The 27,735-nt window shown below is 42.7% G+C and overlaps 2 protein-coding genes across 2 annotated transcripts in view; both read left to right on the top strand.

Moving 5' to 3' along the window:
• Positions 1-4,338, top strand: part of LOC115131058 (E3 ubiquitin-protein ligase HECW1) — a 73,501-nt gene extending 69,163 nt beyond the window's left edge. Inside the window, exon 26 of the mRNA XM_065019449.1 lies at positions 815-4,338. Coding sequence (XP_064875521.1) covers positions 815-926 — 112 coding nt within the window. The 3' untranslated portion in view covers positions 927-4,338. The remainder of the gene's footprint in view (positions 1-814) is intronic.
• Positions 4,339-9,000: 4,662 nt separating this feature from the next.
• The window catches only part of LOC115130255 (serine/threonine-protein kinase 17A-like), a 40,881-nt gene continuing 22,146 nt past the window's right edge, over positions 9,001-27,735 (top strand). Inside the window, exon 1 of the mRNA XM_029661191.2 lies at positions 9,001-9,517. Within this exon, the coding sequence (XP_029517051.1) occupies positions 9,339-9,517 (179 nt within the window). The 5' untranslated portion in view covers positions 9,001-9,338. The remainder of the gene's footprint in view (positions 9,518-27,735) is intronic.

The following is a 27,735-nucleotide window of genomic DNA, read 5'->3' as shown; positions in this document are numbered from 1 at the left end:
CAAACAGAGGGAAACAGGATGTAGCCTACTATCTGATGACAAATCCCTGTGTATATTTTCCATTGCAAAATGTTTTGCTACGTGTGCCTTATAATGAACACCACCCAGGTCACACAGTATACATTGCTTCTACAACACTATGTGTCGCTGATGTCTAAAGCTGCCGAGTTTGGAACACACACGTGATTATGGTCACTCACTAGTGCCAGACGTGATATGAAGTTCAATTTGTTGAAATGAGTACCAACTATAGTACTGAATCCTTACACACCCCCTAGGCCTACTTCTATTTTCATATTCCAATTTTCATGGATCCCTCTGAATTGGTTGCATTGCAAACACTGCTATATTTGATGCCTGTACAGTATTTGCTTTATACCTTTTCACCTTGTTAGACCTGCATTGGACATTTATTTGGCAAACGGGAGAAGATCTCATTTAAAGCTAACTAAGTCAGCAGAAAGGAGAGGGCTCCCATTTCGCTGTGGAGGAGAGGAAGTGGTAGTGTTTATCATTGTGTAGGAAGCACAGTGTCAGCAGTAAGGAAGCTAAATAAGGCTGAGGTTGGAGAAGAGAATGGCATGGCTAGCTAATAACATTTCAACCTAGGGCTTTCTCATGATTGGTGGAAGAGAGAAACAATTTCCACGAGTCAGATTTACAGTTAACCACCTATATAGTGTATGTGGCCCATGCAAGAATCAAACCCACAACCCTGGACTTACGGTATGAACACATCATATGGGACGTTATTAATAGACCAATCATATCATATTGGGGTCTCATTCAGACTCGTTCCTCTCCTCTCTTTCAGGGCTCACACATGCTTCAACCGCCTGGACCTTCCACCTTACCCCTCCTACACCATGCTGTATGAGAAACTGCTGATTGCTGTGGAGGAGACCAGTACCTTTGGCCTGGAGTGAGACTAACCACTGGCACTGACCACTGACTGACTTCCTTTGGCACCCTACTAACAAACTTGTTTTATTTTTACGTACAAATATTAACTCTGGACAAATGGCATCCTCAGTTGTTGTTTTCTTACAATACGTACCTGAGGAGTGGGTTTGAAAAAGAGGGATCAAACGTATTAAAACTTGCATGCACTGCATCACTCATCTGAGACATTGTACATAAACCAACATGTATGCAACAGTGAAGACCTTGGCTCCAGCCTGTTCTACGACCCCCCCACTTTGTCCACCTCATGGTCTCATCAGTTTAATCTTCCCCCATAAGACTATTCCAGCTCCAAAGACTGGGGCTGACACTATGCAGGGGAGGGGCTTGCTCCACCGGCTGCCACCCACAGCCCGCCACCTCTGACATCAGAGGAAGTGACATCGGCGGTGACCCCCTAAAAATCGTAAGTCTCTCCAGACCTTAATCTTGCCCGATCAATCATCGCAGAGCATTTCCTGAAATCACCTTGACTCCCCACGACCATTCAGTGACAAGACCAAAACATTTTTTATTCCCATTGTTACATTTAAAAAGCATGTTTCATGCATGTTTCACCAATTGCTTTATCATCATAAGGGCATCACTGTTTTCCTCAGAGTGGATGAACAGGTGCTTTTTTAGGAATTCTTTCACTGTTCTGAGTCCATGCCCAGCCTGGATGTACTTACTGCACACAGTTGTCTGAATCTCCCACCCAAGAAAGATACTGTACTATGCCTCCATGAGTTATTGCCTCAGTGACACCAGCTATGTGTTAATGAATCACACATACTATTGGAGACGCCAATGCAGTGATGCAATGGTTTTTGCCACATCGTGGCAGTGGGAGGCTTATTAGAGTCACAGTTCCTGTACAGTGAGAGGAACTGTAGAGACCCAGGTGATGATGTAACTTGTACAAGGCTAAGATTAGAATGTGAAAGGCTAAGCTCTGAGAGTTCTCTTGTCAGCCTTGCCGTGTCATTGAGCTCACACCATAAATAATACCCTTGTCATTCGAACCATGGGCTTTGCCATTTAAGCCCAAACGCTGACTGGGAGATCTCAACCATAGAGGTCAATTCTGTACTGTGAGGCACTGTGCAACTTTGATGGAGTGTAACATCATGTTGAACATCCCTTTCTGTCCTGGTCTAGTGTTGACAATTATTCTTGGGGTCTCGTCCTTTGTTTTTAACATTTTCATTGAAAGGATGTACACTAAATGGCAGTTTCCAGAACACAGATGAGGCATAGTCCTATACCAGTGGTATTCAAAGTCAGAGGGAATTGCAGTCGTGGTTTTTTGGGGAGAAAGAAAATGAGGATTGTATATTGTCCCATACAATAACATGTAAATGTTTTTTGGAGAAACATAATTAGAAAAATCTAATTTTATTAAGTCAATTTATTATTTTGATAAAATATGAAAATATAATCAATTTAAGGTTATTTGTTTATGTAAAAATCGAAATTGACAGTTTTTCAGGTTGCGTCATTAGATTTAGGGTGGGGTGGAGTCGCCAGAAATTCTGACGAAAGAAAAAAGGGGTCCCCCGCTGAAAAAGTTTGAATACCGCGTCTAGACTAAAAAGCTATTTCAATGAAGATTCTCAATTGACTGTGCTTTTTAGTCCTGAACCAGTATTCATCAGTTTCAGGAAAACCAGCCCTAAATGGCCCCTAGTTATACTGTAAAATACTGTAGATTGTCCATGATTGAAGCTACAGCTGTTGTACTATGATCATAGTATAATATTTGTATGGAAAGAACCAGGGCTACTACAAAAACAAAAAAATGTTCAGGGAGCATAGAAGATTCTTGTTAGTTTTGTTTCATAAGTACTGTTGTTTTTTTTCTATCATGTTTTTTGATTTTTTTTTTTTTGTCAAAGCGGGTGATGTAATATTATGGTTTCTCTTTAGGACCATAAGGTGGAAAACTAATTTGAATGTTTTGTTTGGTAAACATTGTCCAGTATTGTTTAGGTGTTTTTATAATGATGGCATAGGATTTGAAATGCTTTCAAAAACAGGACTTTTATGTGCCCCCCCCCCCCCCCCCCCATGTGTACATAGTTTTTGTTACTTATGCCTTCATTTAGTACCTTTTTTTATATTTTTCATGATTTTGAATTCTATTTCAAAATGGCTTTGTTCATTTAGAATTTGTGGGGAAATGTTGGTGTTGTCTTCCTTCCCTTTGCACTGTAAATGTAACCTTGACCACTTTCTCTTCCTCGTTCTATTTCGTCACTATCTGGCCAAGTTGCAAAGTCAGGAGCCCTGTCTAGTTCTATTCTTAAAATCTGATTTTAAACCTAACCGTGACTCTAACCTTATCCACACTGCTAACCTTATGCCTAACCCTAACCTTAAAAATGTTTTGTTTCATACATTTTTATGATATAGACAATTTTGCAGTTTGGCCATCTAGTGGGAACCCAATCTATCCATCTTCTATGTTGGTATTGACTGGTGAAAATTGTTGTTTATTCAAGTTGTTGACGTAGGAATCGCATCCTTAATGGTCGAAGACACAGAGACTGTCTGCATACCAAATGGTACCCTTTTCCCTATGTAGTACACTACTTTTGACCAGGCCCTCTCAAAAGTAGTGCACTATATAGGGGTTGGGCAGCCATTTGGGACATACAAATGTGTCATGTAGAGAATAAGTCATTTTGTTTGAATTGTCTAGCATTGTATTTTTAAAAAATATGTAATTCAGTAGTCTATTTTTACTGGCTTTATGAAGAATTTTATCCATAGAATATCCTGGTCATCACTTGGTATGATCGACCCTATAATATGAGAATATTTATTAAATTAATATTGCTCTTAAATTATTCAATATTACCCTTAAATTATTCTAAATGATCTATGTACGTTGCTTAAGTGCATTAACTATTCAACTATTTAAGACCAGAGCTTGATCAGAGCATTCAAATAAATAATGCATCGATAATTCAATCTAACTGTACTACAGTTTGAGTACCTTATTTTTGTGATTTAAAAAAAATCTAATATTTTTATTTGCCTATTTATTTTTCATGTTATATCCCCTTGGGAACAGCAAGGTAACAGTAGATCTTCCAATTATCAGTCAAAAACTGGCAGAAAGGTTGCGATATTGATTAGCATTAGCATCTATACCTTGTTGATATGACTTGATAAAACGCTCCCTCTTATGGAAATTGGTACTTTGTCCTCTCCTTTTTAACTTTCCTTGTCCTGTAGGACTTTGTCTTTCAGAATTGTGACATTTTGAAAGACATGTTTCATGATCAAATTTGGTTTGATGACAGGTCACTAAATTCTCAGGCTGTGCTTTCGCTCCATGTACTCATATCACTGTACACGAATGTCAATAAACAATCACTTTGTAATTAATCCTTTGTCTCTAGTCCCTTTGAATATGTTTGACCTCAATGTAGTGAAATAGATGGATATTGGCAGAGCCACTAAAACCAAAATGCCAGTGGTACAAATGTTACCATAGTAGCTTCAGGATTAAAGAGCCTGATAAGGTAGAGGAATGTTAGAGACCTTGATAACTAGGCTCCTAATCTATAGAGCCCCACAGTTGATGGGTCATAATAGCCATAAAACCTAGCGGTTTTACACAGAAATGGTTCCAATCTTTTTTTAACCATACATTTTTCCCATATGAGATTTTAGAACCACTTCAAATAAGGTATGTGTTTCGTATAGACTTTACCCTGGCATGACGTTTTGATAACCATGTAAATCTCTCTAGGACAAGGGAACTTTCATCAATATAATCAGCTCTATTTACTCTCAGATTCAGAAATGCTAATTAGCATCAAAGTAGACAAGCGTCTGCAAGTCATCTCTAGCTGACACCTTTGCTGTCAGCTAGCTACCTTGATCCAAAACAAAAGATCTATTGAACATTGTCATTTACTGTTCCATATTTTATTTTACTAATATTTGTTGGCTTATTTGTGCAGTTGGTCTTGTCTTGTACAGAATACTTTAAGTGCCTCCCAAGTGGCACAGTGGTCTGAGGCACTGCATCGCTGTGCTACTAGAGATTCTGGGTTCGAGTCCAGGCTCTGTTGCAGCCGGCCGTGACCGGGAGACCCATGGGGCAGCGCACAATTGGCCCAACTTCGTCCAGGTTAGGGGAGGGTTTGGCCGACAGGGATGTCCTTGTCCCATCACGCACTAGCGACTCCTGTGGCAGTCCGGGGCACAGTGCACTGTGTTTCCTCCCACACATTGCTGCGGTTGGCTTCCGGGTTAAGTGGGCATGGTGTCAAGAAGCATTGCGGCTTGGTTGGGTTGTGTTTCGGAGGACGCACGGCTCTCGACCTTTGCCTCTCCTGAGTCCGTTCAGGAGTTGCAGTGATGAGACAAGACTGTAACTACCATTTGGATACTACGAAATTGGGCAGAAAACGGGGAAATATATATATAAAAAAAGCAAAAATATATAGTATAAATAGAATACTTTATAATGTGCCATGAATACTAGGCTACCTACCTAGATGATATTAGCAACATACCCTTATTTTACCAGATAATTTTCTCTTTCAGCCGCTGGAGGTCTATATTTAATCTATATATAATTTTCTTAAATGATTGATTCATCAATGCCACAAACCTGGGACATCGACGAGCACAGTGTGAACTATTGTTACTATCCGAGAGAGCACAGATTCTTCTGCTTTTCCATTTTAGGAATTAGACCAACAAAAATAACACAAAATGTAAAACATTTGGGGTGGTTGAGTTACAAATAGAGAAACAACTGGAGAACAGGGCTCCGGGCAGCCGAGCGGAAATGGAGGAAAACTCGCCTCCCTGCGGACCTGGCATCCTTTCACTCCCTCCTCTCTACATTTTCCTCTTCTGTCTCTGCTGCTAAAGCCACTTTCTACCACTCTAAATTCCAAGCATCTGCCTCTAACCCTAGGAAGCTCTTTGCCACCTTCTCCTCCCTCCTGAATCCTCCTCCCCCTCCCCCCCCTCCTCCCTCTCTGCAGATGACTTCGTCAACCATTTTGAAAAGAAGGTCGACGACATCCGATCCTCGTTTGCTAAGTCAAACGACACCGCTGGTTCTGCTCACACTGCCCTACCCTGTGCTCTGACCTCTTTTCTCCCTCTCTCTCCAGATGAAATCTCGCGTCTTGTGACGGCCGGCCGCCCAACAACCTGCCCGCTTGACCCTATCCCCTCCTCTCTTCTCCAGACCATTTCCGGAGACCTTCTCCCTTACCTCACCTCGCTCATCAACTCATCCCTGACCGCTGGCTACGTCCCTTCCGTCTTCAAGAGAGCGAGAGTTGCACCCCTTCTGAAAAAACCTACACTCGATCCCTCCGATGTCAACAACTACAGACCAGTATCCCTTCTTTCTTTTCTCTCCAAAACTCTTGAACGTGCCGTCCTTGGCCAGCTCTCCCGCTATCTCTCTCAGAATGACCTTCTTGATCCAAATCAGTCAGGTTTCAAGACTAGTCATTCAACTGAGACTGCTCTTCTCTGTATCACGGAGGCGCTCCGCACTGCTAAAGCTAACTCTCTCTCCTCTGCTCTCATCCTTCTAGACCTATCGGCTGCCTTCGATACTGTGAACCATCAGATCCTCCTCTCCACCCTCTCCGAGTTGGGCATCTCCGGCGCGGCCCACGCTTGGATTGCGTCCTACCTGACAGGTCGCTGCTACCAGGTGGCGTGGCGAGAATCCGTCTCCTCACCACGTGCTCTCACCACTGGTGTCCCCCAGGGCTCTGTTCTAGGTCCTCTCCTATTCTCGCTATACACCAAGTCACTTGGCTCTGTCATAACCTCACATGGTCTCTCCTATCATTGCTATGCAGACGACACACAATTAATCTTCTCCTTTCCCCCTTCTGACGACCAGGTGGCGAATCGCATCTCTGCATGTCTGGCAGACATATCAGTGTGGATGACGGATCATCACCTCAAGCTGAACCTCGGCAAGACGGAGCTGCTCTTCCTCCCGGGAAGGACTGCCCGTTCCATGATCTCGCCATCACGGTTGACAACTCCATTGTGTCCTCCTCCCAGAGCGCTAAGAACCTTGGCGTGATCCTGGACAACACCCTGTCGTTCTCAAATAACATCAAGGCGGTGGCCCGTTCCTGTAGGTTCATGCTCTACAACATCCGCAGAGTACGACCCTGCCTCACACAGGAAGCGGCGCAGGTCCTAATCCAGGCACTTGTCATCTCCCGTCTGGATTACTGCAACTCGCTGTTGGCTGGGCTCCCTGCCTGTGCCATTAAACCCCTACAGCTCATCCAGAACGCCGCAGCCCATCTGGTGTTCAACCTTCCCAAGTTCTCTCACGTCACCCCGCTCCTCCGCTCTCTCCACTGGCTTCCAGTTGAGGCTCGCATCCGCTACAAGACCATGGTGCTTGCCTACGGAGCTGTGAGGGGAACGGCACCTCAGTACCTCCAGGCTCTGATCAGGCCCTACACCCAAACAAGGGCACTGCGTTCATCCACCTCTGGCCTGCTCGCCTCCCTACCACTGAGGAAGTACAGTTCCCGCTCAGCCCAGTCAAAACTGTTCGCTGCTCTGGCCCCCCAATGGTGGAACAAACTCCCTCACGACGCCAGGATAGCGGAGTCAATCACCACCTTCCGGAGACACCTGAAACCCCACCTCTTTAAGGAATACCTAGGATAGGATAAGTAATCCTTCTCACCCCCCCTTAAAAGATTTAGATGCACTATTGTAAAGTGGCAGTTCCACTGGATGTCATAAGGTGAACGCACCAATTTGTAAGTCGCTCTGGATAAGAGCGTCTGCTAAATGACTTAAATGTAAATGTATGTGTAAGGTAGGTTTAATATAAAATACTAGGTCATCTCCAGTAGAATTATGAATATACAGACTCAATACAAGGAAGCCATGCCTAAATACAGCTATATCAACACCCTTGTCAATTGTTGGTCCATGTCGCTGCTGTCAATTGTGTGCAGCACATTCAATACTGCATTCAGTCCGAACCCCAGAATAAACAGGAGGACAGCATTACACAGCTGAAAAAAACTACCCCAAACACAGCCCTTATTTGATGTCTAAAATCCCCTATGGGAAAAATAAATGGTGGGAAAATGATTAGAAACATTGTTTGACCGCAAGGTTTTATGGGTATTCTGACCCGTACTGTGGTACTACATACCACTCACCAGCAACAAACAGCACAGTGCAGCATAAGTGCACTACTACTACTCAGTGCAAGAGGCTTCACTACAGTCCCTGGTTCGAATCCAGGCCCGGCGTCGTTTGGGTTTGGCCACGGTAAGCCGTCATTGTGAATAAGAAATGTGTTCTTAACTGAGTTGCCTAGTTAAATAAAGGTTACATTTACTACCAGTACCACTGTTACTACAGTATGTGCACTTCTGCACTACTATCCTTCACCAGAAGAGGGAGAATTTGATTCTCTGCACTCTAATATACACTGCAGATTCTACAAAATACATGTTCTGCTATGCAAACCCACTCACTCAGGTGCAAGTCTTCAGTTAAAATAGACAAAAAAAGACACCATATAATCTATTGTTTTTAATGTGTTGTGGTGGGTGTGTTTCTGTAGGGTATTGGAGGGTGGAGGGAACATAACAGTTGTTTCCATTGCAAGATGAACAATAAAGTATTCCATTATATTATACTCTATTTTCTTCTATTATTCTAATGAATTTTACTATGAAACAATACTATGAAAACTGATACAGGTTAGACAAGGTTAATGTAAAGTCCCAATCAATTGATTATATTAGTTATTATCTTACTGGGAATTCTCCCTTTCTCATTGAGCTAACGGTAGTGATGTGTCCGATTAGTTGGGATATTTAAAGCAAATTTAACTTAATTGAATAAGACTCATTGCACTGGTACTGCGCCAACTGTTGGCTGATCTTATTTATGTGGAGAGCCTTCCCCCTGCTTGTAGTAAAGTAGCATGCGCCACCCTATTTGGTCAAATTACTTGTCAATCAAGAGTGTTACCATGGTGACAGAGAGCAAAGTATCTGACTGGTAAACTTGTATTCATTCATCCGTTGTTCATACTGATGAGCGAGCGAAGTTAGAACAGATCGCCCGGTTACAAACATTTAGTGGAGTTGAAAATATTGATACATTGTTGCGCCCTTCGACATAATTTAATTGAACATGAAAGTAACAGTTCTCTCATCTGAAATATCCGTGAGGCATGCGGTCTTATTTTATCACTCCTAAGCAGCGAAGTACTGCTATTTTTGTGGTCACTTTGTAGGCAACGTTTACTAGCCATCTATTAGCTAGGGAAGTTTGGTTGCAGTAGCTGTTAGGTTTGTTTAAAAGTGACAGGAGATAACAAGCTGTATAACCGAATCGACGCGATGATTCCTGAATATAGTCCCCGGACCAGCGAGACAAGAAGCCGTACGCGTTGCCACTATGGTCAGGCAGCCGAACCAAACCAGAACCGATGTGGGCTACTCTCCGAAATCAAAACTCCTATCAAGAATGAACTATTCACTGACCACTACACCATCATTCCGGGCAAAGAACTTGGCAGGTACTATACGTGCTTAATTAATAATTACTGGGGTAATACAGGGGGGCATCTATCCATCCAGTTTGTCAAGTTGTCTGTGAGTTTGTCTGTCAGCCTGAATAACCTTTTTGCTTACTATGACTGTTTCCATACTTGTGAAAATATTGAAAATATAATAAAGGAAAATGTTCAATTTCTAGATTAATTCATATTCAAATATCACGGTTTTGGCCTTTCGTACTGCCACATCTCCATCCCTGCTGTCATTATGTAGACATTTGTCTGCACCACAAGTTCACCTTTAATTGAATTTACATTTAATGAAACGTTGTGGGATGTTGTCCAGCAGTTAAAAGTTGCAACATGTATTTTGGATTGTACACATCCGTGTAAGCTAATGCAAATCCTTTCAATGGATTCCCCAATGTCGCAGTGCACTTGGTTGGAACCAAACAATGATTGGTGCACTCCAATGTTCTTCCATGAATACAGGGTTCCAGCTGCCAAATCATGCTTCCATTGTTTGTTGTTGTTTGGTTTGAGAATGCTGAAGTATGCATGGCTGCTATAGTAGTGGGCTTGCATTTTCTCCACAGCAAAGGTCACTCAAGTCCAGTGGTGTAAAGTACTTAAGTAAAAATACTTTAAAGTACTACTTGAGTTGTTTTTTTGGGGGGGTATCTGCACTTTACTTTACTATTTTATAATTTTTACTACTTTTACTTCACTACATTCCTAAATAAAATAATGTACTTTTTACTCCATACATTTTCCTTGACACCCAAAAGTACTTGTTACATTTTGAATGCTTAGTAGGACAGGAAAATGGTCCAATTCACGCACTTATCCCTGGTCATCCTGACTGCCTTTTGATCTGGCAGACTCACTAAAGACATGCTTTGTTTGTAAATGATGTTGGAGTGCCCCAGGCTATCCTTAAAGAAAAATAATAATACAATTGTTTGTCAGGTTTCTCAATATAATGAATTTGAAATGATTTATTTTTTAAATTTTGATACTTAAGTACATTTTAGCAATTCCATTTACTTTTGATACTTAAGTATATTTAAAACCAAATACTTTTAGGCTTTTACTCAAGTAGTATTTTACTGTGTGCATTTCACTTTTACCTGAGTGATTTTCGAAGCTATCTTTACTTTTACTCAAGTATGACAGTGTTGTACTTTTTCCACCAGTGCTCAAGTCATATCTTTGATGAGTGTTTGAACTGCAATGTGGGCGGCCACACCTTGTGATGTGCCTGCTAAATCTTAAAGTAAGTAGATGGGTTCTGTAATGAAACATTCAAGAGCTTTTTCTCCCTCTGTTTTCAGGCAGTCTTCACTAGGCCTAGTCTTGGGACCACATCATAACCATTACAGTACTAATGAATGCATTTTACAAACACACTATTGGTCTTTTTTACTTAAGTATCTACATTTCTCTAAGCATTGGCCTATGACTTGACACAGAGCCATTGCCAAATTGTCTTCAGTTGTAGCTGTGACTTAGATGCATCACCCTCCATGTTGTAAAGTTTGATGAAACACATGATAATTACAGCATAGCCTGCATACACTACTGTGCCCTTTCCACTCAGCGACGGCAATAAAAATACATCAAGACTTTGTCATTGGTGCTTTGAAACTCCAAACTTCACCCCCGAATTAGGGTAAATCCATTTTGTATTCAATCACTTTTTTGACAGAACCCCATTTGATTTGAACAAAACCTTCCATACATATTTTTGCCCATTGTAGAAGTGCTCAGAAGTGACTTTTTGGACCTGAATGACAAAACATTCATGAGAGAGAAATGTTCAAAGTTGACGCAAAAATATAAAAATATAAAAAAATATAAACAGTTCAGATTCATATCATTTAAAAGTTTCCAAACAGGGTTATCAAACTACTTTATCATTTCTGGCCATTTTTTGTTGTTGTTACCTTTAACATCTATCTAAAAATGCATAAACTTACATTTTTTCTATATACAGTGCCTTCAGAAATTATTCACACTAGAAGTCGACCGATTATGATTTTCAACGCCGATACCGATTTATTGGAGGACCAAAAAAAGCAGATACCGAATTTTATATATATTAATATTTGTAATAATGACAATTACAACGATACTGAATGAACAATGAACACTTTTATTTTAACTTAATATAATACATAAATAATATCAATTTAATCTGAAATAAATAATGAAACATGTTCAATTTGGCTTAAATAATGCAAAAATACCGTGTTGGAGAAGAAAGTAGAAGTGCAATATGTGCCATGTAAAAAAGCTAACGTTTAAGTTCCTTGCTCAGAACATGAGAACATATGAAAGCTGGTGGTTTCTTTTGACATGAGTCTTCAATATTCCCAGTTAAGAAGTTTTAGGTTGTAGTTATTATAGGACTATTTCTCCCATTTGTATTTCACAGACCTTTGACTATTAGATGTTCTTATAGGCACTATAGTATTGCCAGTCTAATCTTGGGAGTTGATAGGCTTGAAGTCATAAACAGTGCTGTGCTTCAAGCATTGCGAAAAGCTGCTGGCTAACAGAGGAATGTGCGGTTTGAATGAAGCCTGCTGCTGCCTACCACCGCTCAGTCAGACTGCAGTCATCTGAAGGGATAGGTTCATTCTATGATTGAAATGACACCCTCCCTGTATTTAAGAGCATGTTGTCTCAACTGATGGCAGGCACAACACAAACTCAGATGATGTGAAATAAGGTTTAAGCTACAACTTATGCGATTCTGAAATCAATCTGAAGTTATACGCGTTTTGATAATTGACGTTAAAGGTTTAAAAATGACTTATTTAAAAAAAAAAAAAATTATCAGATAGTTTGACAAGCTTTTAAATGATGATGACATGGATGTCTCGTGGTTTGGCGGGTTATTCCAAATGAATAAACTTTGATCACCTTTAACTCTTGAATGTTTTGTCATTCAGGTCCAAAAAGTCACTTTCTGACCACTTCTTCCCTTGGACAAACGTGTTTGGAAAGTTTTGTTTAAATCAAAAGGGATGCTGTCAAAAGGTTATTAAATTCAAATGGATGTACCTAATCGCTTTAGTCCATTTTGTTCTTGGTAGCCGTCTCCGTGGTTCGTCTCTGCTTTACTGACACAGAAAGAGGGGAGATTCCAGTGTGTTTTTATGAGTGGAATATCTCAGCCTTGTTTATCCACATAGCTCTCTGAACATGCCTGCCACAGTCTTGGGATAGGAACTTCTGCCACCTCACATTCTAAAGGGCACCAGTCAGACTAGGCATTGCAAACACCATACTCAACCATCTAAATGGCACCATGTTCACCCAAGGACAAGTATATTCAACTCCTCTGAGATTTGATTAAACCGATAAGAAGTATGTGAGCCCTCTTCAACGTCAAAGCCATTGTCCTTTTTATAGAAGATATTTGAGCTTTGTATGAGATTCTAATGTTTTAGCGAATAAAAGGGACATTCAGAATGTGGCTTTGCGTCGCATGACCGGCCGTTGCGTCTGAGATTAGCTAAAGGCACTCACTTCAAAGTGTTTTGCTAAGCCACATATGAGTCAAATCACTGTGCGCACTGCCCAGTGACCAGCTGCTAGGGAAGTAGCCTTCTGGTGACTGGTCACAAGCATCCGTCGTCCCAAATACACCCACTATGAACCCTAGTTTCTTAGATTTTAAAAGAAAAAAGGAGTCAATTTTAACATATTAGATGATCATTTTTAACTGCAAATTGAGGCCTGTTAGGCCTAAAGGTAAACATACGTTTCACATCTCAATCATTGGAACGTCTCTAGCTAATCATGTGTTGCTATGTCCTCACTGTTAATCCATTTTTTTCTTAATGACTATCCATTGTGGACAACCTATACTCAAACAAAGAATGTAAAATGTCTGTAGGATCGTCTCTTCAGGGTATCTGATTGGCTGGTTGCCAGCACATAATTACGAATCATTTGTAGACGACAAATTGAACGAAAGAAGACCAAACTGATAAGTTTGACTAAAACATTTCTATGCGATCACGTTTCTCTCTCTTATGCGTGGGAATAATTGGGAACATATTTCTTAAATTAAAATCACTGAGATAATTTCAAAAAAAAAATATATATATATATATACACACACACACACACACACACACACACATTGCATTCGGAAAGTATTCAGACCCCTTCCCATTTTCCACATTTTGTTAAGTTACAGCCTTATTTTTAAATGCACTAAATAAATGTTTTCCTCATCAGTCTTCACATGATACCCAATAATGACAAAGCGAAAACGGGTTTTTAGACATTTTTGGAATTGTATTACAAATAAAAAACAGATACCTTTTTTTACATAAGTATTCAGACAGACCCTTTCCTATGAGACTCAAAATTGAGCTCCGGAATATTCTGTTTTCATTGATAATTATTGTTTCTACAACTTGATTGGAGCTCACCTGTGGTAAATTAAATCGATTAGACATGATTTGGAAAGGCACACACCTGTCTATATAAGCTCCCACAGCTGACAGTGCATGTCAGAGAAAACTCAGAGACAGGATTGTGTCGAGGCACAGATCTGGGGAAGGGTACCAAAACATTTTTGCAGCGTTGAAGGTCCCCAAGAACACAGTGGCCTCCATCATTCTTAATTGGAAGAAGTTTGCAACCCCCAAGACTATTCCTAGAGCTGGCCGCCCAATCAAACTAAGCAATCGGGGAGAAAGGCCTTGGTCGGGGAGGTGACCAAGAACCCGATGGTCACTGACAGAGCTCCAGAGTTCTTCTGTGGAGATGGGAGAACCTTCCAGAAGGAACACCATCTCAGCAGCACTCCACCAATCAGATCTTTATGGTAGAGTGACCAGACGGAAGCCACTCCTCAGTAAAAGACACATGGCAGCCTGCTTGGAGTTTGCCAAAAGGCACCTAAAGGACTCAGAACATGAGAAACAAGATTCTCTGGTCAGATGAAACCAAGATTGAACTCTTTGGCCTAAATGCCAAGCGCCATGTCTGGAGGAAACCTAGCACCATCCCTATTGTAGCAGCATCATGCTGTGGGGATGTTTTTGGGCAGCAGGGACAGGGAGACTAATCAGGATCGAGGGAAAGATGAACAAAGCAACAGATCCTTGATGAAAACATACTCCAGAGCGCTCAGGACCTCAGACTGGGGCGAAGGTTCACCTTCCAACAGGACGACGACTCTAAGCACACAGCCAAGACAATGCAGGAGTGGCTTCGGGACAAGTCTCTGAATGTCCTTGAGTGGCCCAGCCAGAACCCGGACTTGAACCCGATCAAACATCTCTGGAGAGACCTGGAAATAGCTGTGCCGCGACACTCCCCATCCAACCTGACACAGATTGAGAGCATCTGCAGAGAAGAATGGGAGAAACTCCCTAAATACAGGTGTGCCAAGCTTGTAGCGTCATACCCAAGAAGACTTGAGGCTGTGATCTCTGCCAAAGGTGCTTCAACAAAGTACTGAGTAAAGGGTTTCAGTTTGTTCACATATTTCACATTTGCAAAAATGTCAAAAATCCAGTTTTTGCATTGCCATTATGGGCTATTGTATGTAGATGACATTTTTTGAATATGGCTGTAACGTAACACAATGTGGAAAAAGTCAAAGGGTCTCAATACTTTCCGAATGCACCGTATATTATTTTGCTCAGAAAACTTGGGGGGCCAAATAGAATGACCTGTGGGCTGCCGGTTGGGGAACCCTGACATAAGGCATGGATGTCATGGAGTTAGCTGGAGTTGAATGACGGTTCACAATTTGTTAGATTTGGCGGTGTCTTTGCTTCACTAGTGGTATTTGGACCATTAGACTTTTACCAGGGACATTAAATTACCATCGCTGTCTGTCTGTATGCCTCAATTGAGGCTCTAGCCTGAGCCTAGTTTAGATGTAATCTGTTTGTTTGGGTTGGCCTTGTATCAAATTCCTGTAAATAATGTGATTTAATGAAGTTATCTGGCTGTAATGCTGAAGTAAGCACTTGACTAATAACTCTGCTAAGCTGTCCAGATTCCAGATTTCTCATATCATTTGGTTGGGTTGCTTTTTTGTTAGTACGCCAACCGCCATGAGATTATGAACCTGTAAATTCAGCCTGGAACTAGATTTGAGTTGTGCACATGGCACCTGTGTTTTAGTGTTTTCTGCATGTTGCTACAAAGTTACTGTATTTTACCATCACTGAGTGTAGCTCTTTCAATGCAGTTACAGACGTAGAGAAATATACAGAGGCCTGTGTTTTTTTGCACACTGACGATAAAGCATGAAAGACGAAAGCTCTGAGAACATTCTGTCTGTATCCCTCTGTACTGAGCACAGTGGTGTGAAGTGCGATCCCCGCGGTCCTGTGATTTTCATACTCTTGCATGTAGATAATTGCAGGGCCTAGCGGTGGCCGGCCTAGCGGTGGCTGGCCCAGCCCTACAGAATTCCACAGGCCTCCTGCTCTGGGGGAAACTCCCTGTCCGCATGGCTCAACACCAGAACCAAGGCTTAGCCTATGTGTGAGTCATCAAAATTAACCCCATTAGCTGTAAGAGGACCTGGCCATGTAAAAAAAAAAAAAAGAGAGAGAGCCCCCGTGTCATTTTGGAAGAATTTCCTTTTCTAGTTACGAGCTCATCGTCGAGCGTTGAACTCGGGCTGCCGTTTTCAACGTGGTATTGAAATAGCTCAATTGTGTCTCAGGCCTAGGTTCCAATGAATTCACTGGGCAAATGCACTACACGGCCAAAAGTATGTGGACGCTGCTAAGATTTATAAAGCACTTTCTACATCAGCCGATGTCGCAAAGTGCTGTATAGAGACCCAGCCTAAAACCCCAAACAGCAAGCATTGCAGATGTAGAAGCACGGTGGCTAGGGAAAACTCCCTAGAAAGGCCAGAACCTAGGAAGAAACCTAGAGAGGAACCGAACCAGGCTCTGAGGGGTGGCCAGTCCTCCTCTGGCTGTGCCGGGTGGAGATTATTACAGAACATGGCCAAGATGTTGAAACTGGGTGCGCCAACCCGGACAGGAAGATCATGTCAGTGACTCAACCCACTCAAGTGACGCACCCCTCCTATGGACGGCATGGAATAGCACCAGTAAGCCAGTGTCTCAGCCCCCGTAATAGGGTCAGAGGCAGAGAATCCCAGTGGAGAGAGGGGAACTGGCCAGGCAGGGACGGCAAGGGCGGTTCGTCGCTCCAGTGCCTTTCCGTTCACCTTCGCACGCCTGGGCCAGACTACACTCAATCATAGGACCCACTGAAGAGATGAGTCTTCAATAAAGACTTAAAGGTTGGGTCCGAGTCTGCGTCTCTCACATGGATAGGCAGATCATTCCATAAAAATGGAGCTCTATAGGAGAAAGCCTTGCCTCCAGCTGTTTGCTTAGAAATTCTAGGGACAGTAAGGAGGCCTGCATCTTGTGACCGTAGTGTATGCGTAGGTAGCTACGGCAGGATCAAACCGTAATGCTTTGTAGGTTAGCAGTAAAACCTTGAAGTCAGCCCTAGTCTTAACAGGAAGCCAGTGTAGAGAGGCTAGCACTGGAGTAATATGATACATTTTTGGGGATTCTAGCAGCCGTGTTTAGCACTAACTCAAGTTTATTTAGTGCTTTATCCGCCTAGCCCGAATGTAGAGCTTTGCAGTAGTCTAATCTAGAAGTGACAAAAGCATGGATTAACTTTTCGGCATCATTTTTTGACAAAAAGTTTCTGATTTTTGCAATGTTACGAAGATGGAAAAAAGCTGTCCTTGAAATATTCTTGATATGTTCGTCAAAAGAGATCAGGGTCCAGAGTAACGCAGAGGTCCTTTTATTTGAGAAGACTGTACAACCATCAAGATTAATTGTTAGATCCAACAGAAGATCTCTTTGTTTCTTGGGACCTAGAACTAGCATCTCTGTTTTTTCCGAGTTTAAAAGTAAAATATTTGTCCCTATCCACTTCCTTTTGTCTGAAATATAGGCTTCCAAGGAGGGCAATTTTGGAGCTTCACCATGTTTCATCGAAATGTACAGCTATGTATCGTCCGCATAGCAGTGAAAGTTAACAGTATGTTTCCGAATGACATCACCAAGAGGTAAAATATATAGTGAAAACAATTGTGGTCCTTAAACGGAACCTTGAGGAACACAAGTTTACAGTTGATTTGTCAGAAGTCAAACCATCCACAGAGACAAACTGATATCTTTCTGACAGATAAGGTCTAAACCAGGCCCCCTTTGCTGCTATAACAGCCTCCACTCTTCTGGGAAGACTTTCCACTAGATGATGGAACATTACTGCGAGGACTTGCTTCCATTCAGCCATAAGAGCATTAGTGAGGTCGGGCACTGATGTTGAACGATTACATGCTGGCTTGACCGGGAATGCACGTGCGACATTGCTAGTTGATCCAGACGCGATCCAGACGCGATCCAGACACGCAGGTTTAAATAGCTTTATCTTTAAATCACCATGTGGGTATATGCTCCTAAAAACCAATGAGGAGATGGGAGAGGCGGGATTATTTTATCCCCTGGCTACGCATACACTTGTGAACAGTGTAGATGAAATAATATGTACAATTGAAGTCAGAAGTTTAAACTCAGTTTTGTGAAATCTGTCTGTAAACAATTGTTGGATAAATGACTTGTCATGCATAAAGTAGATTTGCCAAAACTATAGTTTGTTAACAAGAAATTTGGAGTGGTTGAAAAACAACTTTTTAAACAAATTCCAATTCATGAAATTGTTCTGTATGGACCTCGCTTTGTATACGGGGGCATTGTCATGCTGAAACAGGAAATGGCCTTCCCCAAACTATTTCCACAAATTTGGAATGTAACTGTATGCTGTATTCTTAAGATGTCCCTTCCCTGGAACTAAGGGGCCTAGGCCCGAACCATGAAAACAGCCCCAGGCCATTATTCTTCCTCCACCAAACTTTACAGTTGGCACCATGCATTCGGGCAGCTAGTGTTCTCTTGGCATCCGCCAATCCCAGATTAAACCGCTGGACTGTCAGATGGTGAAGCGTGATTCATCACTCCAGAGAATGCATTTCCCCTGCCCCAGAGTCCAATGGCGGCGAGCTTTACACCACTCCAGCCGATGCTTGCTATTGTGCAGGGTGATCTTAGGCTTGTGTGTGGCTGCTCGGCCATGGAAACCCATTTCATGAAGCTCCTAACGAACAGTTATTGTGCTGGCGTTGCTTCCAGAGGAAGTTTGGAACTCCGTAGCGAGTCTTACAACCGAGGACAGGCAACAAAAAAAAAATTACGCGATAAGCGCTTCATCACTCGGCAGTCCCGTTCTGTGAGCTTGTGTGTCCAATTCGCGGCTGAGCCGTTGTTGCTCCTGACATTTTCACTTCGCAATAACAGGGCAGGGCAGAAATGTTATGAACTGACTTATTGGGAAGGTGGCATCCTATGACTGTGCCCCGTTGAAATTCACTGAGTTCTTCAGTACGGACCGTTCTATTGCCAATGTTTGTTTTTTAATGGGATTTCATGGCTGTGGCTGAAATAGCCGAAACCACTGATTTGAAGGGGTGTCCACATACAGTACCTTTTGGCCATGTAATGTTGTAGGTAGCTCGAAGGCTGTACTCGTTGTATAAGTGTGCAACCTTTTGTAGTTTAGTTTGTCAACAAATTTCAAGGAATTAGCCTAGGTTCGTAACAGGGCTAATAGGTGGTGTAAAAGAAAGCCTTGGAAAAACAAACAAAAAGACTAAACTAGACTAAATATTTAGAGCTTTTAAGTCTGAAGCCTTTTCCTTACCATGGTTACTGTTAAAAGAGTGCTGGTTTAATAACAGGAACAATCACATGCCTCAGACAGCATACTAATGAAATCAAAATAACCCACTGTTTTAAATATAGAGAACAAAGAGTGGGTAGTGCGAGCACTACTGTTCTCTCTGGTGAAATCCATCACATTTATTTCCACATCGCTTCCTCTCTTTTGGATCTTTCCAGGCCTGCTCTAATTAATAAAAGTAGGTTAGGCCTATAATATCCATAAGGGTATTCAGTTCTTCACATAGTTTCAGCCCTATGCCAAAGTTACAGCCTGTACACATGACAAAGGGCTGTATGACAGAAATGTGTTTTTTTGTTTTTTCTTTTCATATCGCCATTTTTGTGTGTATATATATATCCATACATACATACATACGTACGTACATACATATCACATCAGACACACACATACAGTGGGGCAAAAAAGTATTTAGTCAGCCACCAATTGTGCAAGTTTTCCCACTTAAAAAGATGACAGGCCTGTAATTTTCACCATAATTTGCAAATAAATTCATTTAAAAATCCTACAATGTGATTTTCTGGATTTTGTTTTCCTCATTTTGTCGTAGTTGAAGTGTACCTATGATGAAAATTACAGGCCTCATCTTTTTAAGTGGGAGAACTTGCACAATTGGTGGCTGACTAAATACTTTTTTGCCCCACTGTATATATGTATTTGTATGCATATACTGTCAGAAGTTTACATACACCTTAGCCAAATACATTTAAACTCAATTTTTCATAATTCCTGACATTTAATCATAGTAAACATTCCCTGTCTTAGGTCAGTTAGGATCACCACTTTATTTTAAGAATGTGAAATGTCAGAATGATAGTAGAGATTTATTTCAGCTTTTATTTATTTCATCATATTCCCAGTGGATCAGAAGGTTACATACACTCGATTAGTATTTGGTAGCATTGCCTTTAAATTGTTTAACTTGGGTCAAACGTTTCAGGTAGCCTTCCACAAGCTTCCCACATTAAGTTGGGTGAATTTTGGCCCATTCCTCCTGACAGAGCTGGTGTAATTGAGTCAGGTTTATAGGCCTCCTTGCTCGCACACGTTTTTTCAGTTCTGCCCACAAATTTTCTATAGGATTGAGCAGTTGCAAACCGTAGTCTGGCTTTTTTTACGGTGGTTTTGGAGCAGTGGCTTCTTCCTTGCTGAGCGGCCTTTCAAGTTATGTCGATTATAGCACTCGTTTTAATGTGGATATAGATACTTTTGTACCTGTTTCCTCCAGCATCTTCACAAGGTCCCTTGCTGTTGTTCTGGGATTGACTTGCACTTTTCGCACCAAAGTACGTTCATCTCTAGGAGACAGAATGCATCTCCTTCTTGAGCGGTATGACGGCTGCATGGTCCCATGATGTTTATACTTGCGTACTATTGTTTGTACAGATGAACGTGGTACCTTCAGGCATTTGGAAATTGTTACCCGAAGATGAACCGGACTTGTGGAGGTCTCCAATTTTTTTTCCTGAGGTCTTTGCTGATTTATTTTTATTTTCCCATGATGTCCGGCAAAGAGACACTGAGTTTGAAGGTAGTCCTTGAAATACATCCACAGCTACACCTACAATTGACTCAGGCTAATTGACATCATTTATCAGAAACTTCTAAAGCCATGACATCATTTTCTGGAATTTTCCAACTGTTTTAATGGCGCAGTCAACTTAGTGTATGTAAACTTCTGACTCACTGGAATTGTGATACAGTGAAATAATCTGTGTAAACAATTGTTGGAAAAATGACTTGTCATGCACAAAGTAGATGTCCTAACCGACTTGCCAAAACTATTGTTTGTTAACAAGAAATTTGTGGAGTGGTTGAGAAATGAGTTTTAAAGACTCCAACCTAATTGTATGTAAACTTCCCACTTCAACTGTATATATTTTGTTTATCTATTTAACTAGGCAAGTCAGTGAAGAACATTCTTATTTACAATGACGGACTACCCTGCCAAACCTTCCCTTAATTCTTATTTACATTGACGCTGGACCACTTGTGGCTGGTTGTGATACAGCCCGGGATCGAACCCGGGTCTGTAGTGATGCCTCTAGCACTGCAAATCATTGCTTTAGACCGCTGCGCCACTCTCTCCCCCAAATGTGTGAAGAAAAACTGTTTTGCCAACAGTAATCCAGTGGTCAGTGGAGCCTTCAGTGTCTCATCAAGGGATAACAAAAATTGACTGAGAGTGTGTCATATTTAGTTGCTGTCCTGGGAATCGTCCTGAAGGATTAGACTGCAGTTACAGCAGGCGGTGATGCAGCATCCACCTCCTTGGGATAGCTCTCAGGGTCCTAGTAGGGGGGTGGTCTTCTCTATGGATGAGCCTGTGTGTCTGTCGGATGTGTGCAGTGGGGTCCCTTTCACCCACACTCCCCAGTCCCAACCCCTCCCCTTCATGTTTTGAACCAAACCTCCCCCTCTGGTTCTCACAGAAAGGATCTCTGTGTCTTGACAATCAGGCAGGATTCCATGACATCATCGGCCTGGCTTTTCACGTTGTTTGGGTCTCGCGGCCGGGCCGGTGGCAACATCTGCTGAGCGCCTTGGAAACAACCAACCGCGGAGAAAGGGGGGGGGACATGTGAAAGCCAAGTTTGTTATTGAACCCCATCAGTGAGATCCCTCACTCTCGTGTCAGGAGATGAGATGAGGGGAAGCGCATGGAGGGGGGTATGTCATGCTATACTTCCTCTCCCGCCTTCAAAGCAATCTAATTAAGTTGATAGAACTTCCTATGGGTCACGGCCCTCCCCGACTACAACTGTGACACACCTCACCATGGAATCACACGTTTCCATCATCAACCGGGCCTAATCTGTTTCATATGAACTATTACCACTAGCCATTTTCTCTCTCACAGATTAGAGGTGCTACACGTTATCGTGTTTCCTTGCTCGCTCAGCAGACTCAATTTGTCATGTCCTTTCACATGTACTGAGCTGTGGCGAGAGAAAAAAAGCCGGGCAATGTAGTCCAACCCGAGTACGGAAATCATTCATCTCCACAAAGGCGTGGCGAGCGAACCACATCTTCTGTGGGCCATTAACCTCTGTAGAACGGAGCCTGAGCTGGTGGGGTTTTGAAACAGGCCGCCTAGGGGATGGTGATGAGGCAATAATGCCCTTTCCCAAGGTATTCAGAAAATGTCCTGTGTGCAAAGAGTATGTGAATAGGCAAACTCTTTCTCTCTCTGTCCCTCTCCTTTCCGTATAGGGGTCACATGTCAGAGTTCCTTATTCCCTCATGTCATAGACGCAGAGTAAACATGCCTCTGGTTTCAGTCCATGCGCTGGTAAGAGCTCAGAGGCCCTGTTCTTATTGGGGGAAAACGAGGGGTCGGTCAATAGGGAGCTCTTTGCTCTGCCTTGCTTTTTGTTCTAATGGTGATGAGGCTTTCCTCCTGTCAAAAGCAGCCACTACATAATTGCTTGAGGCTCACTCTCCGTGCGCCCGTTGATGATTAATGGAGCTCTTTGAGAGATGGCCGCTCTTACTCTGGACACTCGGACGAAACTACAAGCCTGTTTTAAAAAATAAATCAAAACGCTGGAACAAAACTAGTTGATTAGCCAAAGTGCACCAGGTTGCCATAATATTGACCGAACTGAGCAGGCGGACAAATACCTCCCATATAAAGTGATTTTGTTTGTAGTGCGTCTAGGGACCCATTTCCACAACATACTTCAAATGCATTAAAAACACGGGCACGTTCTCCCATGGGCAACAGCTGGAGGAAGCGGCCCTGCTGCCAGGCTGGATCCCCTGGCTTAGAGCCTTCTCTCTTTCTGCCATCTGAGGACACTGCTATAGTCCGACTTTTGGTATCCTGTCAACGCCTCTGCCAACTTGGAGACCCTGTCTGCATTTTTATAGACGCTATAAACTGGCCACAATATGCTCGGGCTGCGTTCTCTTTTTGCACTGTTTAGATCTGATTCCATTGATGAGAATAGTTTTGGCGGGAGGGTTTAAAGTAATACCTTTCAACCTTTTTATAGGAGTGGCTGCAGATGGTAGACGGGAGCTCCTTTAGTCTGCGTGGACCACTTGTCTGCTACTGCAGACGGAATGAATCCATCTGTTCAGGCTTTGCAGTTATCTGTGAGACGAATGACGACAATGGAAGGCCTCTCAACTTAAAGCCACCAAATTGCCGATGTCATCTGCACCACTCTGTGAAGTGTTGATTGTCTGTAATTTCTTTGGCACATTGGTGTCAGAAATGGGATGACGCGCAGAAGGTTTGTACCGTACACACAGTGACTTGAGAGTTTGACACCTACCAATTAGATGACCTGGCCACTCCATCAGTGTACGACCAACATAGCAACAACTTTGGTGCCATGGTTTAACAGGTGGTCAAAGTCCAGAGGCCAAAGTGGGCTCACGTCATCTTTAAGCATCGGTCTGTCAGAGCCACTCTAATTTACTGTCAGCATCCATCAGATTTACAGCCACCTGATGAAGTGTCACTCTACCCATACCAACTGTGTCACTCTCAAAAATTGGGCCTATGCAGAGGCCATTTAGAGGGGGCGATCTTGCTGAGGTTAATTCAATAAAGCTGACAGTTGAGATCTGTCAGCAGCTTTATCTCAAGCCCCCTACGTACAGTTTGGCCACTCAACTGAGAAAAGAGAAGTTAGATTCCTAACATTCCACCTTTTTTAACCCGTAAGTTACCTTACATACTTGCATTGAGCTGACTTTCCCCCCTCAAGGGCTTGTTCAGAATTTCTGAGAGGCTACTGTGTGGAATCTTTTCATATAAAAAAGTAGACGAACCATTCAGCTCTTGGCATGCAAACAGCTCTGGCACACCGCCTGCAGCATAGCCCTGTTATATTAAATGAATCTTCTGCTTGGACGCCTGCCACTGCAAAAATGTGTATGGGAAAAAAAAGATGTCCATTAATTTCAATGAGCATGGGTCAGGAACCTGGGTGTGATAAATTATAAATAAGGAAACTTCAGCCAAAAGCTAAAATGGACCAAAGCAGAAGTGCCACGTTCAGACTAGTTTCACAGTTTTTGTAAAAAAAATAATAAAAAAATTAAAAAGGAAACTTACTGCCTCTTGACGAAGTCCAGTGGTTTTGAGCCATTTGTCTTTGTGCATAAACGGCCAAGCCATCTGTTCTGAATCGAACCGTTCCTTTACATTGACCCAGCCGTCACCCCTGGTGTCTGCACACATGAAAGCCATCTGTTCTGAATCGAACCGTTCCTTTACATTTCCTGGTTTACATTGACTTTACCAGCCGTCACCCCTGGTGTCTGCACACATGAAAGCCATCTGTTCTGAATCGAACCGTTCCTTTACATTGACCCAGCCGTCACCCCTGGTGTCTGCACACATGAAAGCCATCTGTTCTGAATCGAACCGTTCCTTTACATTGACCCAGCCGTCACCCCTGGTGTCTGCACACATGAAAGCCATCTGTTCTGAATCGAACCGTTCCTTTACATTGACCCAGCCGTCACCCCTGGTGTCTGCACACATGAAAGCCATCTGTTCTGAATCGAACCGTTCCTTTACATTGACCCAGCCGTCACCCCTGGTGTCTGTGTCTGCAACCGTTCCTTTACACATGAAAGCCATCTGTTCTGAATCGAACCGTTCCTTTACATTGACCCAGCCGTCACCCCTGGTGTCTGCACACATGAAAGCCATCTGTTCTGAATCGAACCGTTCCTTTACATTGACCCAGCCGTCACCCCTGGTGTCTGCACACATGAAAGCCATCTGTTCTGAATCGAACCGTTCCTTTACATTGACCCAGCCGTCACCCCTGGTGTCTGCACACATGAAAGCCATCTGTTCTGAATCGAACCGTTCCTTTACATTGACCCAGCCGTCACCCCTGGTGTCTGCACACATGAAAGCCATCTGTTCTGAATCGAACCGTTCCTTTACATTTACATTGACCCAGAACCGTCACCCCTGGTGTCTGCACACATGAAAGCCATCTGTTCTGAATCGAACCGTTCCTTTACATTGACCCAGCCGTCACCCCTGGTGTCTGCACACATGAAAGCCATCTGTTCTGAATCGAACCGTTCCTTTACATTGACCCAGCCGTCACCCCTGGTGTCTGCACACATGAAAGCCATCTCTTTCAGGGTGTTGTCTGTGTTTGGACACAAGCTTTGGAAATGTGCTGACATGACTGCAGAAAGGCTGTGGTCTGTTTTAAAGGTACCAGAGTCCCAGTCTCTCCAGCAAGCATGTACACAAGCCCTAAATCAATGGCTTGTGTGTGCTAGCTGAACTTGGAATATTTAGTATATTGTGCACTGCTAGCATTGATGGTAGACTCTGTTTTCTCCTCAATCCCATGCAGATAGTTGCCCAGCTATAATATAAATCAAAATAGGCTACTTGTCGTCTCTGGAATGACCCATGGAACATTCCAGGCAGGCCTAGACCTCCTGTCCAGCACCCTCCCTAAGCATAGCAGAGATTCATGGTCGACTTGATGAACTTCACACAGCGTTGATTGATGCCAATGCCTCTGATCCAAAGTATCATTACTCTCAGTGGGTGAGTGGCCAGACGGGACAGGACGAGGCTGCTGTGAGGGTTTTCATTAGGCTAGGGCTGGTTCGCACCCCTGCCACCACGTTACACCACAAACACCTCATCTATAGCACAGTTTTTTTTATTCATTTTTTATTTTTACATAAGACAATTCGCTTAACACACCTCTGGACCGTACAGAGCTCCAGGGCTTTCAAGTTTTTAGGAAACCAAGCTTACGACAGCATGGGGCTGGATTAGAGTATCGGTGGTGGCAGAGGTATGAAGGAATGCCTCAGCCATGCAGTCAAGTGTGGCGAAAGCCTATTAGACCTGCTCTTTAGCTAGTTTCAAAGGCCCGGAAGGTTCCTTATAGCACAAACTATTTCCTCCGAACTTGATTGATTAGACGCAGCCCGTTAAGATGTTATGAATGCAAGAGATTACGTCTGCTCCCTGCATTCCTGTCATTGGATGCTGTGACTATAAGGAGACCCCTCCCCCCGAAGGATTTTCACAAGCTAATGTCAAGTGCCTTCCTGCAGCTGCCAAGTGCGTCTTTCCTCCTGGTTCGGATGGTTGACAAGGTGTTCACAAATACAGAGTCAGTGGTTCTCCTTGCCTCTACGTGCCTCGTGTTCATGTTCTCGCTGACCTTGTCACGTTGCTCTTACTTTGTCACTGCCCTGTCACACTGGCCTCAGACAATAACAAACGCCTCTGTCCGCCACATCCTCAAACTCCTCAGATATTTAGCCTGACCCAACGCATTAGGGCAAGTCTGTGGACTTGATGAGTTCAGCACAAAGCCAAAGAGCATGGCTTTTTCTTTCTTCATCCCCCAGTCTCTACATTTTTCTTCCTTGTGTGAGTGTTTCTGCCAGGGAAAGGCAGCTGTATGTAGTAAATCTGTGCGTGGCTGGACAGAGTGGGATTGAGAATGTAAGGACAAGAGGGAATAAAGCTGGAGAGCCTAGAGCCCCAGCACAATCTTCCAGGCCCATGACTCTCACATGAGCTCAGATCAGCCCCCCCCCCCCCCCGAGGCCCAGGCTCTCTCTCTCTCTCTCTCTCGATGGTGTGTTAGAATATTCACGACTCAAAACAGGACTAAAAACACTGACCATATTACATCAGGAAGTGCATCGTTTTGACCAGCTACGGCATAGTTGTCTGTCACAATTCCTATGCCAATCTAGTCTAAGGCGCTCAGCAGACATTTACTGCCTGTTTCTCTGGAGGGCAAAACCAACTCCAGACGCAATTTCTTCCTGTCTGCTTCCACTCCTGCCCCGACAACATGACAATGACACTCGGCATGGTGGCGTTAGGCAGGCATGACTAAACTGGACTTCTCATTAGTCTCTTGCTTGTGTTTTCTCTTGGGTCTGATCTAGAGGTCGACAGACTATGATTTTTCAACGGCAATACCGATACCGATTTTATTACAGGACCAAAAAAAGCAGATACTGATTAATCGGGCTATTTATTTATTTTATATATATATATTTGTGTGTATGTAATAATGACAATTACAACAATACTGAATGAACACTTTAATTTTTACTTAATATAATACATTAAAATCAATTTAGTCTCAAATAATGAAACATGTTCAATTTGGTTTAAATAATGCAAAAACAAAGTTTTGGAGAAGAAAGTAGAAGTGCAATATGTGCCATGTAAAAAAGCTAACGTTTAAGTTCCTTGCTCAGAACATGAGAACATATGAAAGCTGGTGGTTCCTTTTAACATGAGTCTTCAATATTCCCAGATAAGAAGTTTTAAGTTGTAGTTATTATAGGAATTATAGGACTATTTCTCTCTCTACCATTTGTATTTCATATCCCTTTGACTATTGGAGGTTCTTATAGGCACTATAGTATTGCCA

The sequence above is a fragment of the Oncorhynchus nerka genome, linkage group LG6 (assembly GCF_034236695.1).
Source record: "Oncorhynchus nerka isolate Pitt River linkage group LG6, Oner_Uvic_2.0, whole genome shotgun sequence".
NCBI classification, from domain to species: domain Eukaryota; kingdom Metazoa; phylum Chordata; class Actinopteri; order Salmoniformes; family Salmonidae; genus Oncorhynchus; species Oncorhynchus nerka.
Note: the sequence above shows the minus strand (reverse complement) of the source record. Positions and strands in the feature narration are given on the sequence as shown.